The sequence below is a fragment of the Glandiceps talaboti genome, chromosome 8 (assembly GCF_964340395.1).
Source record: "Glandiceps talaboti chromosome 8, keGlaTala1.1, whole genome shotgun sequence".
Lineage (NCBI taxonomy): Eukaryota > Metazoa > Hemichordata > Enteropneusta > Spengelidae > Glandiceps > Glandiceps talaboti.
In genome coordinates, this window is record NC_135556.1 from 22,253,893 (window position 1) to 22,271,107 (window position 17,215).

Consider the following 17,215-nt stretch of genomic DNA (forward strand, 5'->3'; position numbering starts at 1 on the left):
ACATAAATCATGCATTATAATCACATAAATAATTTTTTATTCTGCATTATCTAATATTATACATCATTTGTTATGGAAATAGTTTAAGGCCTGTATTCATCAGTCAAAATAGTCCACATAGATGTTATCAAACTACACAACGATGTTATCAAATATCAAATGGAGCATGCACAGCAATATTTTTGAAAACCTGGACGATGTCACATTTCATTATTTTTCCTTTATTTTTTACAAAAATAAAATACACTTAATTAATAATCTGTTTTGTTCACTTGTCATTGGTGGTCAAATAACGGATTTCTAAATTATTTATAATTGTTAAAATACACACTAATCCTGATGATAAATATTTCATGAAACATCTCTTTGAAGTAGTTATTAGTGTAATATAATTTGGCAGCCATTACTTAGTTATTTACTTGGGAGTATCTTCCTGAATTCACTTCTGGGATAATTTCAAAGACTATGTACATACACATCTATTGGAATGACAGAGGACATATTTTAGTGACAATCATGCATATATGCTATGAGCTCATCACATGAAAAGTTATATATACAACATACTTGCAAAATGTTGTTTTTTTATACAGAGGGTTAGTTAACAAGACAGGCAATGACTCCACACGGGAGGTAAGAAAATAACATCTAAAGTTGGTTCCAAGATCATTCCATAGTCATTTCATTGAGATTTTGAATCAAAATTATGACAGAACACTTCAAAGGTTATGCATCTTTTAATGGAATTTCCATTCTAATTTGGTATACACATTTTCAAAGTTTACATGTTATTACATGATGCAGGTCTACTACTGGTATTTTGGATGTTCACAGAATTCCAGTTCATAGCATCTCATTATTGCCTCTGTATGTTATAGTTATCCTAGAAATATCATATGCCTACACTGACTGGTGACATAAATTATAGGAAAATCAAATCATGAAGTGACTCTCCAGAACCCAAAGTTTATGAAAATACCTTTCTTTTCTGGATTAGTATTCCCATTTAAAATGTTGTTTATTATTTCAAATGTAGGAAAAATTTATAAATTCATAGCAAAATGAAAACAGAGAAGATATGAAGCATAAAATGTTGCTGATTTTTATTCAGTGACTTGCGTTTGCCAGCAGCTATGATACTTACCTCTTACTAAAGCTTGTTGCCTGAAGCATCAAGTATATTTTACTTTAGTTTATTACATTGCAATGGGGATATTTATTAATTATCCAAACATTTCCTTTTTTCTACAATGTCTCTCTGCTTTTTCAAACTACTGGAAAAAATAGTTTTTAAGAAAATTAAAATTTAAAAGTGGTTTTCGCTTCAATAAAACAGCATGTGTGTAATACTTGAATCCCTGAGAATGGGAAGAAAGATGAGATTAGTGAATGGCATATCATCTATTTTACAACATGAGATATTTTTTATCTAAATCCTCTAATGGATAAGACTTATCATTGGTTTCCGAATCCCATCTTTTATTTGATACTACGGTTGAAAAGAAAGCTCTCATGAATACACACATATCATATCACTAGTCATCAGATAATGTGCACAATATATGAGGTTTATCATAGTAACCATAGCAATGCAACAAAACTGGCTGGCTATTGTGTAGTCATATTCAGTTTCCATGGTATCCCATTCCAAGAGTTTCATGTTCACCATCTACTTCTGTGTACCTATGTGGTATCTATACATCAATGAAATCATCTGCATTTCACTGCTTATTTTCTGCATACTAATGACCTCATTTACATATCAGTTATATAATTTGCATTTCATCAGATGATATGGACAACCTAGATACACAACGGTAACTATAGCAACTGAACAATCTTGCTTTCATGTTTAGTTGCATGTCTGTGTACTGTGTACATGTTCTCCCTCGAGTCACAGTTCACTGTTTACTTTTAGTGTATCAATTATATATTATGCATCAGCTATATTTGAATTACAATCAAATTTTAAATTTACATCAGAAACATTACAAAAAACTTAAGCATTTATTTTATTTTATTTTTGGTAAAGCAGCGCGACATCAACAAGAATACGTTTAAATATATAGTAAAACATTTCACTGTACTAACTTGAACAGAGATAAAGTTTACTGCAGTCACAGGGTAATAAAATATAAATTTGAATTTCATGGGTACTATAACAGTAGTTTAGTTATAATGAAATTAAACCAAAAATGCAAGTAAAAGTGATTGTATCCCCAGGATCATACGATAAGACATTTTAAAGTTGATGGGTCCTAAAATTCAGCATCCTGCAATGAATAAGAATCTCACAAGTATCTTTATTTTTAAATTTTATTATCTCTGTTTCTCCGTCCATTAAAATGACATATCAGGGAGTTCATTATGAGCTTTACAGGGGGGGGGGGGGGGGGGGGGGGAGTTTACAAGGCAAAGGTATTATCAAATGATAGAACGTCTATTGGTTTTAAAAACTTTTTATTATCCTAAGTTGTGACTCTGGAAGTCTACACAAGAACAAATTTAAATGATGAGAACTTGATCTGTTGACTTACTGGTACCAAACAAAGCACTCATTTTACATCATAAAACTGTTTGGAGACATTTAAAATGACAAAATCTACTGTTAGCCTGAGACACATTCAATTTCACTTATGCTATGGTTTTTGTTTCATGTTCCTAATCACAATAAATGAGAAGACACTGGTAAAATATCACATTTCTTATAAACAAATATAGATTTAAATGATTGTTTGGAGAAAAATGTAAGTATTAATATACCATTAGTTATGTAGCATTTATCTGCAATTCATTTAGCTGATATGCAAATGATCTCATTGATATGCAGAAAGTATAGAGAAATGCAAATTATTTCATTGATATGTAAATTAAAATAGTTCACCATACTTGTACACTGTGATACAATTTACTGTGTAGTTACTGGTGGTGTGTGATAGATATGTAGTAAATCCCAACTTGCTCCTTCATAATATCAACTGACAGGGCCAAAATTAGCTTCCTATCATTTATTTTCCTGATGAAACATTCTCTGATAACACTCCACTAAGGAGCAGTAGTGCCATGAAATGATATAAAATCTCAAATATTTCATCATCAATCGAAGCAGTACCTATAAATGTTGTCATAATGATGTAGAAATGGTCGCACATATCTGCAGGCAGTGCAATTTAAGGCTGTTATCTCCTTAGGAAATACAGACATTAAGGCCAAATAGTACGTACAGCAATGTAGAAAATCTCATTTACTTACAAAATAAAAGCTATCCAGTGCAGCTATAAATCCTACAAGGTATACTCATAAAGGCCATGGAATGATAAATAATAAATGGGAAAGTAATTATAACATTTATTTCAGAGGTTAAAGTGGGATTCACTGGGGACTTATAAGTGAGGATCAGTGGCGCCAGGCTATCGCTTTTCTAAAAAGGTAATTTATTTGCCTTTCCTGTCTTGTTGGAATTGACAGTTTAGTGTCACACACCATGTGCACAACCTGTTATCATTCAATTAATGTGTATTGGCCATGTTTGCACTGTTCACCCAATTATTTCTATCCTATCGGAAATTTTTGGGGAATAAAGGTGCTTGTGCTATACACAGACCTTTAATAACAGGTGTACTTCAGACACATCTTATAAATATGTATGTTTTGGTCAATGATTTACAACACAAGGGGGTGTTATGCTTTGACACTGAATTAAGCCTACATGAAGAATACTAAAGGCTCACACCCACCGGAAAATTACCCCAGACAATTTTAATTTTTAAGTCATCATTAGTACTTTTATCTGCCACCACGTTCCACCATGGCTGTATGTAATTTCTACCCACTCACACTACAGTTCATAGAAAATGTGGGTAGGAAACATGCACTTGTGCATCAATAAGGTTGCTACTGGCACTGCTGACATTTAGTCTCGAATGATTTTATTTTCACTCTCCATTCCACTTCATGTGTCATCATGTTTATATGAACACTGTAGAGGAGGAGCACAGAATTCTGTGTGAGAGTAACGGGATTGACTAGACGGTATATTATGAAGATAACGTAGTATGGAATACGGTCCATCAGGAACTAGACCCCCCCCCCCTCCCCGGCCCCATCTACTATTGTTTTGATTTGTGCCAAGGAGTGTATAGAGATGATAGGATTACAGAAGTGTAGTGTCTGTACAATCCCGATGCCATGGGTACACCATATAATAATGTCTTCAAACAATTAATGTCTGGACTGTTTGCAGATCTCCCATTGAACAACACCACTCAGTAGTTCATCATAGGAGACATAAAATGAAGAAATACACTATGATCTTGATCCACTGATAAAGGTGTCAGACATTTCAAACATTTATATTTGATTAAAACAAATCATTTCATGCTTAGTTTGAGAGTCTATGAACATTCCGGCATTCTCACAAGTTATTTCATGGTTAACATTTTAATTCCTATTTATTTCTTTAAATTTGTGTGTTCTCAGTTGTCTTTATATTTATTTATTCATTATTATTCATCTCTGCTCTATGCTCTCTGTTCATCTGTCTAGCTGTGTTAGATACATGTATCAATGATTACACAGATGAACTAAATTCAAGAAAAATTCCTATTCATCTGGGCAAAACATACATGAATAAATCAATAATTTCTCTTCCCATCTTATAGATCTCAACTGTTATCAGTCTGTACAGGCTGTCTGCCCTGACAAATTTATTGATCTAATATCTATAACTTGGACAGTCAAAATAAAATAAATCACAATCAAAACATAAAGAATAAAATTATATCATCCCTTTTTTGTTACTGTGCTAAAAGTCAACAAATAAATCTTACCTACTATTTCTTAACATGTTTTCAAATTATGCTAATGAGCTACTTATATATGCAAATAGGTGACTGAGAATCTATACATACACATCTATATATACATCAAAACATAAAAATATATTTAATTACCATGCATTTCTTATACTGTGCTACAAACAAATTAATCAATGATTTGAAAACAGCTATATTTCTTTCAGTATTTCGAAATCTACTGATGAGGTGCTTATTCATTCAAATGTTACTCTGCAAATCTGTATATAAATTAAAACATAAAGAACATATATTTTTATCATGCCATTTTTCTGAGCCAGCAAATTAATCTTTTGAAAACAGCCATATTTCTTCAGTATTTAACATTATCCAAATGAGCTACTTTAGTACTTAAATATTCAAACATGTGACAATCAATACAGAATAAATCAAAATGTAAGTAAGAGTTATAACCCTTCTTGTTTTCTATATATATTAAACAAAAAAACCTACCAAGTAATCAAACAAACCCATACTTCTTTCCAAATTTTAAAATTATGCTAATGAGCTATTTATACATTCAAATATGCAAATAACACAATCTGTACAAAATACATTAAAATGTAAAGGATACATTTTTATCATCTTACTGTGCCAAACATATGATCTATGACAAACTACATTTCTTTCTGTTTAAAGTATGCTAATAAGCTATTTACACATTCAAATATGCAAATAACATAATCTGTATAAAATACATTAAAATGTAAAGAATACATTTTTACCATCCCACCCTCTCACTGTGCGAAACATATGACCTATGACAAACGACATTTCACGACATTTCTTTCTCTGTTTTGAAGTATGCTAACGAGCTATTTATAGCTTCAAATATGCAACTTACACAATCTAAATAAATAAACTACAATATACAGAGTACATACTTATATTATCCTGTCTTGTTACATAGTACTGACACCATAAAATAAGTCCTATCAATCAATCCAACACACCCACATTTCTTGTTGGTATTTAAATGTATGCTAATTTGCTATTTCCATTTTCAAATATACTTAAATACATCATCTGAAGAACATTGGATACAGATGATCATTGCAACTGGAATTTGTTTTTAAATTACCCAAATAGCCAGCAATTGGTACAAATTACATTTTATTACCTAGAGTCACGCTGTCGTATGTTTTCTGTCATGAGGACCATTAATTATTAAATGGCATGATCACCATGACAATACAGCTTCAATGACGTATAGTGATGTTTGTGAGTTAAGTGTGAAAGCCTGTTAGTATCCACAGATATTACACACTCTAGAAAATTGAGTTTGACACAAATTAATGAACCCAAAAATAAGCAGGAGACACAGCAGGACGCAACACATAGAAACATAATCAATGCACGATCCTATAAAGACTTTTTATGATGCATGCCGATAACACTGCGGCATAACAAATGCTTTTTGGAAATGTAGTGAAATTTAGTGGGGCGACCAAAGCAATCTGACAAGTAATCAAATGCTGCGAAATGAGTGCGTAATCTTGTTGTAGTAAAGAAATCTGCAAGCGGCAGCAATCAGCTTCAAAAGAGGAGAAGGTATGCCCCAAGGGGATGTGCGAGATGGGAAGAGAAGGAAATTAAACCTGTAGTCTATGATTAAGGGTCATCGGGATAGGTTATTGAAATCATGATATTGCATACAAATCAGAGGAAATCTCTTCTACTGGCTCAGTTTACATATATCTCTAATGTCTCACAACAACATGGAGGCCATGTCACAGTAGTTCTCATCTGCTAGTCGCCTGTGAAACTGTGTCTGCAGTGATTTGAATCTCACAGGAGAGTAATCTATTAACAGGGATACAAAGGGCAGGAGATTGTATTCACTAACAATCATGTATATATTCATTTCTGCCTCATAGTGTGTACACAATATATAATTTGTTTATTCAAACATATTACTTGTCTTCATAGCATCATAAACCTCCACAATGATTGACATCAAATGATTAATTTTTTTTTTTACGAAATAGTACAGTAAATTTTCTTTTAAATTCTAATATTTGCTGTTCATTTACTAAAAATAGTATATTTATTTTCAAGTTCATTTTTTCTCATGTGCCTGCATTCAGCCTTATTTTATTGAATATATATTATATTATATAATATGGGTACTTTGGTCTATTTTTTATATCTACTCAACAAACTAAATGAAATTAAACTAAACTTTGATACTGCATAGCGGAATCACAGTATGTGAAAAGGGTACATACAAAAGTGGATTTTATTTTCAAATTGGGAGTTACTTTACATGTATATTCTCACAAACCAGAGCTGATATTTTCAAGTGTCTGATATTTTGAAGTATTGATATGGTGATGATTATGGATGGTGTTATAAGTGTAAGAGAAGCTGTGGTTTACGGCGATGTCATTTTATACCAAGCATGCATATCTAACTAATATTTTCATTTCCACCATAACAGAATAAAGACTCTCAATTTCTATTCAGTTTGGGAAAGACTTCATACAGCTTTCATCTGATAAAGAAATTCTGGAAGTTGATCCCAATTCTGAACACATGTATCATTCAAGGCCCAAGGTGAACAGCAAACATTTTCACTAGGGGGAATTATCGTACAAAAAAAATGCACATAATGAATTTCTTCCATCTCTTCAAGTCCAGAGGTTATCTTCTATTGTACTCATTTCCATGGAGAAAGACATTTCTAGAGTATCAAAAGCATGATAAAAGAACGGATGCTTACTCTAAAGGATGAATACACAATAGGATACTGATAAAATATTAGTTTCTGAAAAAGGTAGAATTGATGGATTTCCTGAGAAAGGTACAAGGTTGTTTGATCAACATCACAACTTTACAACAGCACAAGACAATACAAGACAAGGCAGCGCAAGACAAGGCAAGGCAAGGCAAGGCAAGACAAGACAAGACAAGACAAGACAAGACAAGACAAGACAGTGCAAGACAAGACAAGAGAGTGCAAGACAATACAGTGCAAGACAAGACAAGACAAGACTAGACTAGACTAGACAACAATAACTTATCTTATCCTGTTTCAACAATTTTTTTAATGTATATTTGTCATCCCTCACACTCACAGTGAAAGTAGGTAAATTCTACCTTTGTCCCTAGGTATTTTACCTGCACTCTCGTCAACAATTACATTTGACAGAAAAAAACTAATTATGCAAATTTCACTAGATTTCTTCCCTTGTATTTCCATTATTTCAAAACCTTAGCATAGGCACTGTTCTCTAGGCAGGTCTTTTTTTTAATAATTCCAATAAGTAACCACATAAACAGCAAGACATAGGTCTTTCCACCCTCATCAGTCTTGTTGGTGGTGGTTCGTAGTTGGTGGCATGACACATCAAGTCATACTGATCTATGGTGAAAAGTTCTTAGGTAGAAACAGAAATTACTCATGTTTCCTTTTTTTTTTAAATTTCTAAACATCTTGTGTATATTGAATCTTTAATTGACTCATTTTCCAGTCAATATTTCTAACATGGTTCAGTTGCAATAAAATATTGTTGAGTAATACATCCCATGGTATAGCATATAAGGTGTTCCAGGAAACAACAGGTAAAGAGCTTCACTATAGCTTTACTTTTACTGCCCTCTTGAGTCCAAATTCATACTTAGGAGTAATACATACATCTTCTGTTTCTACCACTTTTTATGTGTGAGTACATACTTGAGATTCTATGAGTTGCCAGAAATTATGTACATAAGGGTTCTTCTCACCTTCTAACGAATATTGTTGTCATTAATATCCTTGACAATTCATATTCATTTCGTAAGTCATTGTTAGAAGACGTACATCGTAGGTTGTTATAAGGTGTTTACGTAAACAATGGTACAGACATGAAGTATATTGTTAAGGTTTACAATCGTACCAACCAATCAGTCTGAACAGAAGTATCCAGTTCAAATATATAATGCAAAGCTATAACCTTGTTTTGGACACAGCAAACCAATGCATGCAGTAGGTGGATGCTGTTTTTGCAAAGCATCGGAAGTGGTAATTTAACCTGCAATGTTGCATATTTTCAGATTTCATCACTGATTTAGATTGAGTGGTTCGGTAATAAATGTTTGAAAAATGTAGTAATGATTATAAACTATGTAATATGCATTAGTCATATTAGTAAGTCCGTTGAAAAGAATTTGGTAATCTTGACACGTGTCTAAGTAGCAAATATTGTCTGCTGGGTGAGAGTCACTCGGTGTCTTCTGTAAACTACTAGTACAACATATATTGTACAATTTACAATGCACTGATTGTAATGGGACATTTATAGTAGTAACAGGGGATGATAATGCAATAGTTATCACAGCACTGATCAATCATAGATGTATCACCAACGGTCAGTGATACTTCCGTGGATCAATCAACTGAAACTTGTACATAGCTGTAACCTTAGAGCGACCATTTAACAATCAATCAATCAATCAATCATTGAATCTAATACTGAATATGATATGAACTTGTTATCTTCCATCGACAATCAATCAATCAATCATTGAATCTAACACTGAATATGGTAATGTATAAACTTATTATCTTCCATCGGCTATAAGCAAATCAAGCAACCAACCTCGGTGGATATTTTATAAATAGATTCGAGAAAGAGCCGGAGCCTCTTCTGATGCTGTTGTTGCCTCTTTCGGTGACAGCCTTTACCAAATATGGTGAGTGGCCTTCAGGAAGTTAGTGTGATATGCCAATTAAAGCCATTTTCTTCACCCTCACACAGTCACATTAGAGAGCATATCTGTTACATCGGAGGGTCCCAGAGCTAGATCATGATGGCATGATGGGGTCATGATGGCCAAATGGTTAGAGTGGCCAGCTTGGAATCTGCAGGTTGCAGGTTCAAGCCCCATCGATGCCATTTGTTTCTGAGTGGCTTAAGTCCTTGGGCAAGATTTGAACCATGACTACGGCTGTGCCTTAGTCAATCCATCTGTATAATTATTGAGGACCTGGTAGGATAGAAGTTGCAATGTGAATGCTTTAATCCTATGCACTTATAAAGACTGCAATGGATTGTATGCTCCCCATGGTGTTGAGGAAGTATAAAGGGCTGTGTGCTGCTATAGATCCAAACCTGGGATAAAAGCACTTTGAGGATCCAGACTGGGTGGGAAAGGGCTATGTAAGAACCAACATTATTAATAATTCTCAGATCAACCAAAAATGCCGACGTAGATTATGGTGTCAATTCTCCACTGTAACCCATTCGTTACAGAAATTTCCTCCATTCTCAACAGGATATGTATGTATGTGAACACCATGAATTTGTTATAAAGTTGTTACATGGGCATTAATCTGTCAGTCAACAATGATTGACACTGAATGTGTTATAAAGTTGCCATATGCTGTTAGCAATTAATCTGTCAGTGAACAATGACTGACACTGAATGTGTTACAAAGTTGTTACATCTTCCAGTCACAAATCCACCTGTCAATCACCTGATTGATTGACATTGAATTTGTTACATAGTTAAAGTCTTGCATCTGTTACCCATACTGATTATCTGTCAATGATTGACCCTGAATGTGTCTCAAATATATCACTGATACTATCAGTGTACCAAGAACTCAATAATCAAGACCAGCTGTATTTCATAAAGAAGATGAACAAAGGCATGTTGTAAAGTCTATCAAATCAAGTTTATACACATGAATACATCCATATGTGCATTTTGTGCCTTCTACCAACATAAACCAACTCTGTAAATTCAAAAGTCACTTTCCACATGTGCCATCAACTGGCAGTAATGGATACAAACTTTCAGAACAATAACAAATAAGTAATCCTAAAACATGACACAATAATGACTATATTTTTTACAGGATCCATAAAATGCCGAATCATCCCTACAAAATCCATGATTGGCCTACTTCTGGTGTTTCTTACACATACATCTTTCCAATATGTCTATATATCAAAATTACATTACATAAGATTAATAATAGAGTAAAAAAAAATGTTTGTCATTGTACGTACTGTATTAAGTTACAAACACAGACTTGGTCTATGTTGTTTCACATTGATTTTTCAAGTAGGAAGCATACTAAAATTGTTTTGTAAATTAAAAATCCAAAATAAATACCCAATCCTCATCCATATGGCCACTTTAACATATTATTAATTGATTCCAATTTTTGCATTAATAATATTTATCTGCATATTTACCCCTTCAAAACAACTTTGACATGGGTATCTGTGATCTCGAAACTCTACAACAAACAGTGAAGTTTAAAGTACAGTATACAGGCACTCTCCTCCTTGATACGTTTCTAGAGAAAACAGTGTGGCTCTCCAGCAATGAAATATTTCTCCATTAAAGGTTGACTGCATATGTAGTGTGATGTATGGTTATGATGGTGTAGTGGTGACTTTTGTCAAGCGACCTTCCCAACCTTAAATCCATTGATTTAATATCTACTCTAAGCCATCCACTCTACCTAAGCCATCAAATGCTAATCACTAACCGTATATTTATTCAGATTTGTGTTGGCTGTAAATCATTCTGTACTTTTTCTGACCTTAGGTAGCCTGCTCATCTGTGACTATACGTTATTTAAATATCAACAATTTTTTGTACCTCAACTATGGGACCCCCCCCCCCCTACTATACACATACACATACCTTTTCAACTTGTAAACTTTTATCCATACTTTCTATTTGTGTTCTATCTCCGATGACCTTTCCTCCCATAGAAACCTTCATTTTACCTGTCACAGCACCCATCCCCTACCCTCCTCCAGCTATAATATTAACTTAGAGAAGCCTGCTATAGTTGAACAGCATAATGTAATCTTGCAGTCTAACTTTAAACCTGTTGTCTACACATATCAATTTTGGTTTCTACCTCTAGCAACCCAATTTATAAACCTTCAAAGCTATGACTATTATTTTTTTATTTTTTTTTTATTTCAGAGAGTTATACCCCCCCCCACCCCACCCCCACCCCTTATACCAGATATACATCAGAATTTCTCAAGATAATTGTTATTATAACATCTTGAAATGTGTCACAGTTTCTGGGAGGTTGAAACAGTTGACACAGACTTATAAGGGTCAGCTTGGTTACCATGGAAACCCTTTATTGATTGTCTTCGGAGATCTGACCAGAACTATATTACCCCCTACTAAGACAATCAGATATTCTGGTAGTAACTGTCAAACATAAGATGTGAAAGGTCGAAAGGTCAACAATGACAAGAGATGGCTACATGGCAAGTGGTTTTTATTGTCCTCCAGGGGGCAGTCAACAGTTTTGATATTTGTGTACATGCAGGTATTTGTGTTGTCTTTCCTGTGGTTTCAAATATACCTGTAATGATCACATTTTAGAAGTCTGCTCTGGGTGTCAGTAAACTCTGACTATACATGTTAGTCTAGCAGTCTATCAAAATTACATTTTTTTAAAGAGCTCTGAAAAAAAAACTGTTTACGAATACGTTGTCCTTGTTTATACAGTCTGTACAAATGACTAGACATCCCAGTCTTATTGTGACATAAAACCATGTGAAAATCTCTACACTTCTCACTATAACTTTTAGCACACTATTTAAAATTCATGTGGACAGTTTTTTCCACACTTCCAATGACCTTGCGTGACATTTTGGTAACCAGGACATTGTCCCTTTTTTCTTCAACTAATTTCTCCAACAATTGTTAAGAATAGCTTTTGTTCTCATAAATCAACACTGGTATGGAGTACACATTTAAATATAATATCATACATGTTATCATTCTCATTGTGTGTGTGTGTGTGTGTGTGTGTGTGTGTGTGTGTGTGTGTGTGTTTGTGTGTGTGTGTTTGTGTGTGTGAGTGTGTGTGTGTGTGTGTGTGCGTGTGTGTGTGTGCGTGCGTGTGTGCATGCATGTGTTCTCTTTGAAAACACTTTACGAACCATGATAATGCAAGTGTTCTATGGTAAAACTCTGGGTAATATACGGAAACATCTCTCAGCAACTGACAACATATTTTCAATGCAATATATACACAAAGTTAGAGATAAAGTGTACATTTGCATAGTCTATCCAGTATTGCGTCTATGGTAGACTCTCAGTGTGGGATAATATTACAATTAAGACACTTTCAAGAAGACTCACTGTTTATATATTTAGGATATTGATATGGCATTTCACCTAAATGGAATAAACATGACATTAAGGCTGATGAGAGAATAGCATTTTATATGCAAGTGATATGGCTCAATTCACAATCTACACAATGGGGATATTTTTTCCAAAACCTCCATACTGAACATAGTTAGGTGTCAAACTATAAAAGTTGCTTACAATTTTATAGAACATTCCTTTTTACAATCATACATACACCTAAACTATCTCAGTCAGTGTGTTTGCGTGGTCAACCATCTAAAGTTTAAATAACAAGTTTTATGTTGTGAGTAAGTTTATGTTTATGTCATACTACATCATGAAACTATCACATTTGAATTGTTCAAATTGTAGATCTGTGAGCAGTGTGACAGCTAAACCTAAACTTACAAGTTTAATGTAATAGTACTGATTACACGGTGCATTACAGCACATGAACAGTTAGTAAGAGGAGGTACCCATAATATGAAGAATAATTCAAATTTTTGTAGTTGATGGCAATCATCTCAACAAAATGACATAAAACTAGATTTCTGTTAGACTTGACTGAATCATGTACCAATTTTTATTCCTTTTTTGTGAGAAATATTGAGTAGAATAAAATTCACCACAGTTCTTCATCAATTTTACTGAAATTCCCTGATAAAATAATATTGTGTGATGTCTAACTAGATCTGCCTGGTTGTACACCCACATAAACATATAATGTCATGAGGCCTGAAAAAATAGTTTAGTTTCGGTTACCCGACTGCACCTAGTTTTTTCACTGCAATTTTTTTATGTATTCAAAAAAAAATACAATATCGAAAATTGTGGAAGTCTAGCGAGAAATAATGGATGCAGAAATTGACATCAACTTAATAAGACAATTTAAAACTTTTTTGAATCTGTAATGGCTGTTCATCTGATGAGAAGAAACAAATAAGTCAACACACATGGAAAACAAAGGAAAACATAATTACCTGAACTAGACACTCACATATGAAACAAAAATTTTTATTAAAAAATAAAAAAAATTAAAAATCTGCCTACAACCCTCCTATTCTAACCCTGAGTGTAATCGGAACCACACAATTTTTTTTGCAGGCCTGAACTTTGATATTTTGTTAATACTTGTATAATGTATATAGTGATACAAATATCTCTACTTTCCTTAGTATGGATGTTATCTGTTTGATTAACGTCATGAATGATAAACATCATTCTGACATCTCACTATCCTCTATATGACACAGTGATTTGGTTTGGACATGTACAACTTGACGTTAAATGTTACAGCGCCTTCTCAGATGAAATATTAGACATTATCTGCTCTTTCCAAAACTGTAATCCAAAGCTGTGATCCCATGTTTACTTCTTGAAACATTAACATGAAAGGGCACAAAATTACGAACTTATGCTTGAAGTCCAAAAATGTTAGCTCAACAAATGAGAAAGCATCTGTTGGCATTGCTAACACTATTTATGTTTGTACACTGATCTAGGGAGTCCTTGTAGACATGGTGTCATATTTTTATGATATGGCATAACAGACATGTATGCAGTATGTGAAAATACAGGCATGTACCTAAATATTGGCATTATGACAATGTAGATACACATGGTGCTCTTAAGGCAAGATGACAATAACATAGGAACACTACAATCATTTATTACCTACGGGTAAGATATGAGACTTGTTGATAGCTAAGGCAGTATTTGTAGAAGATTTATTTGTTATCCAGTCAAACCTCAGGCAAAGTAATCAATAGACATGTATTTATAGCTACTGAGGCTTTAAAGGTACATTGTATATCTTCTTGTTTACATGTAAATAGAAGAGATACCCCCATTTCATGAACAGAACAGAACAGTCAGGAAGATTGTTGAGCAGTATTGTAAACACAGGTTTGTACTCAAGCTCAGATCAGCAAGCTAGGGAGTTAGGGTTAGGATAGGATTATACTATAGGTATAGGGGTAGACTCCCTATGATCACCCTGATTTGTATTGTCTGTTCTGAATGGCAACTGTTCTACATGAGTTCTAATTGAATGTATGACATCTGCAGGCAAATCAATTGAATCACATACACTATTATAGTAGTTTTACCCATCAAGTACAATGATGCATGCAACTCACCTGTTGTGCAATTTGTAGTTTTGGCAGCGTTTTCTTGCTAGATGTCTTCTCTGCTTTGCCATGCGTAGAAGTACTTTCAGTCTCCTTTATAACACCATTATAAAGTAAACCATTGGGTCTCTCTTCAAACAGTGCTTTGGTAACACTAGCAATTGAAGCAGTTGAACCTTTAACTTGATTCACAACAGGTTCTTTAGTGGGTGATTTCAGTTGTGTGAATAAAGGGGGTCTGTTCACAGGTTGGGGCATCTGAAAACCTTCATCTTTCTTGTTGTTTGGTGACTTGGTAGAAACAACATGATCACATTCAGTTTTATTATTGCCACTGGCGTGTTGGGCTTTGGAATCAGTTTTATGAGGGCTAACAGTTGGCATCGATATTGATACCTTGTCCTCTTTATCTTTCTTCTTTGTCTCCTCAAAAGACGACTTAGTATCTGTATTACTAACAGTCTTTGCTTCATTAGCAGTGTTACCACGTGAGTTGTCTGACTTAGCACTAGAGGAACTCTTTGACTTTCCTTCTTTAGGGTTTGACTCTGATTTGTTCTTAGAAGACTTTCGACTTGATCCTGGAGACTTGGTCTCTGATTTACTTTTCCCTGTGTGATGAGAGACAGAACTACCAGAAGAATCAGTGGCACCAACTATCACATTTCTGACAACGTCATTGGCACCACAAGGTGGGAACTTACTATCTACAGCACTCAGTGCTCCTGTTCCATTCTGTGCAGCATATCCAGGTAAGACAGCTCTTGGAGCATTGTCAGGAAAACTAGGACCACCAGCCTTAGTAACCGGCGTCTGAGGTTGTTTAGGGATTCCAAGTAGATGACTACTATATTTAGAACTCAGAGATGGCTGAATGGCTTCGTAGCTACCCAGAGTTCTTTGAATTCTCATACCAATATCATCAGGAGATCGAGGAGTAATCTATTTAAAGTATAAAGACATATTTATTAAAGGTCCACAGCCACTTTGGATTACAATCTGGGTGAGAATACAAATGTATGACAGGGCTATTGAAAAAGCTGGTTGTCTATAAAACAATCATTCTATCTATCTAATCCTTATTACTCCACTTATGACATACTAATGTTAGAACCTTGGGTTGAGTCACATGCCTTTAAAGCACAAGAGTGGACAAAAAAAAAAAAAAGGACAGGGCAACTACTAACCTTAAATGGAGCACCAAACAAAGGACCAGTAGCATCTTTGTCACCAGTCATTTCTCTTCGTTTTCTCTGCTCCCCTTTTTTTGTTCTTTCTCGGTCATCTGGAGTTGACCTGATAAATCAAAAGGAACACACAATATGTATCAGAAAATAAACAACACCTGTACATTTTACATATACCAATATACAATTCATAGTTACTGTGATAAGATTGATACATCATTTGCATACCATAGTTCTATAAAGACATACACGGTCACACTGAATAGTTCAGATATTTGAAATTGTTGTCATATATCTGTAATACTGTTTAGACCTAGGTGTTACTCTCATAAGCTATGACAGTACACTTTGTATATAGGATAAGAAATATATATAATATTAGTATTTATTTATTTATATATTAAATTAGTATTAATAGAAATGACAAATAGGTCCATTTACCAACTAGTTAACAAAAACTACAAATTCATCCTAAAATCTCAAAATTGGTTATTAATGATTGCTGTATATTTCTTCCCATTATACACAAAAACATAGCCTCTCCAACAGATATTACAACACTTCATGTCCACCCAGTTAACAACCATACCATACATGACCCTCCACCCCCACAATGTTGTCACTTTGAACAGAATCACGGTCACATTTCGTTATGAAATCCTCATCTCCAACTCCCACCACACCCCCCCCCCCTCCACACACATAATGTTGTCACTTGCAAGAGATTCATGGTCATGTTTTGCTATCCACATCTCTTCCAAGAAGAAGAATGTTTTATCTTACTTCAGCAGGAATATCTATCTATCAACATTCCTTAGAAAATAGTGAATGTGTGTATAAGAAAATAGTGAATGTGTGTATAGGGCAGTGATCCACACAGGAATACATCTACAAATGATACACCCCAAGTGGAGAGGAAATCATTTTAATTTTATATTAA

At 34.1% G+C, this 17,215-nt stretch overlaps 1 protein-coding gene across 1 annotated transcript in view; it reads right to left on the reverse strand.

The window, feature by feature from the left end:
• Window positions 1-17,215, reverse strand: part of LOC144439381 (uncharacterized) — a 177,060-nt gene that overhangs the window by 139,720 nt on the left and 20,125 nt on the right. Inside the window, exons 2-3 of the mRNA XM_078128668.1 lie at window positions 16,276-16,384; window positions 15,098-16,030 (exon numbers count right to left, since the gene is read on the reverse strand). Of these exons, the coding sequence (XP_077984794.1) occupies window positions 15,098-16,030; window positions 16,276-16,384 (1,042 nt within the window). The remainder of the gene's footprint in view (window positions 1-15,097; window positions 16,031-16,275; window positions 16,385-17,215) is intronic.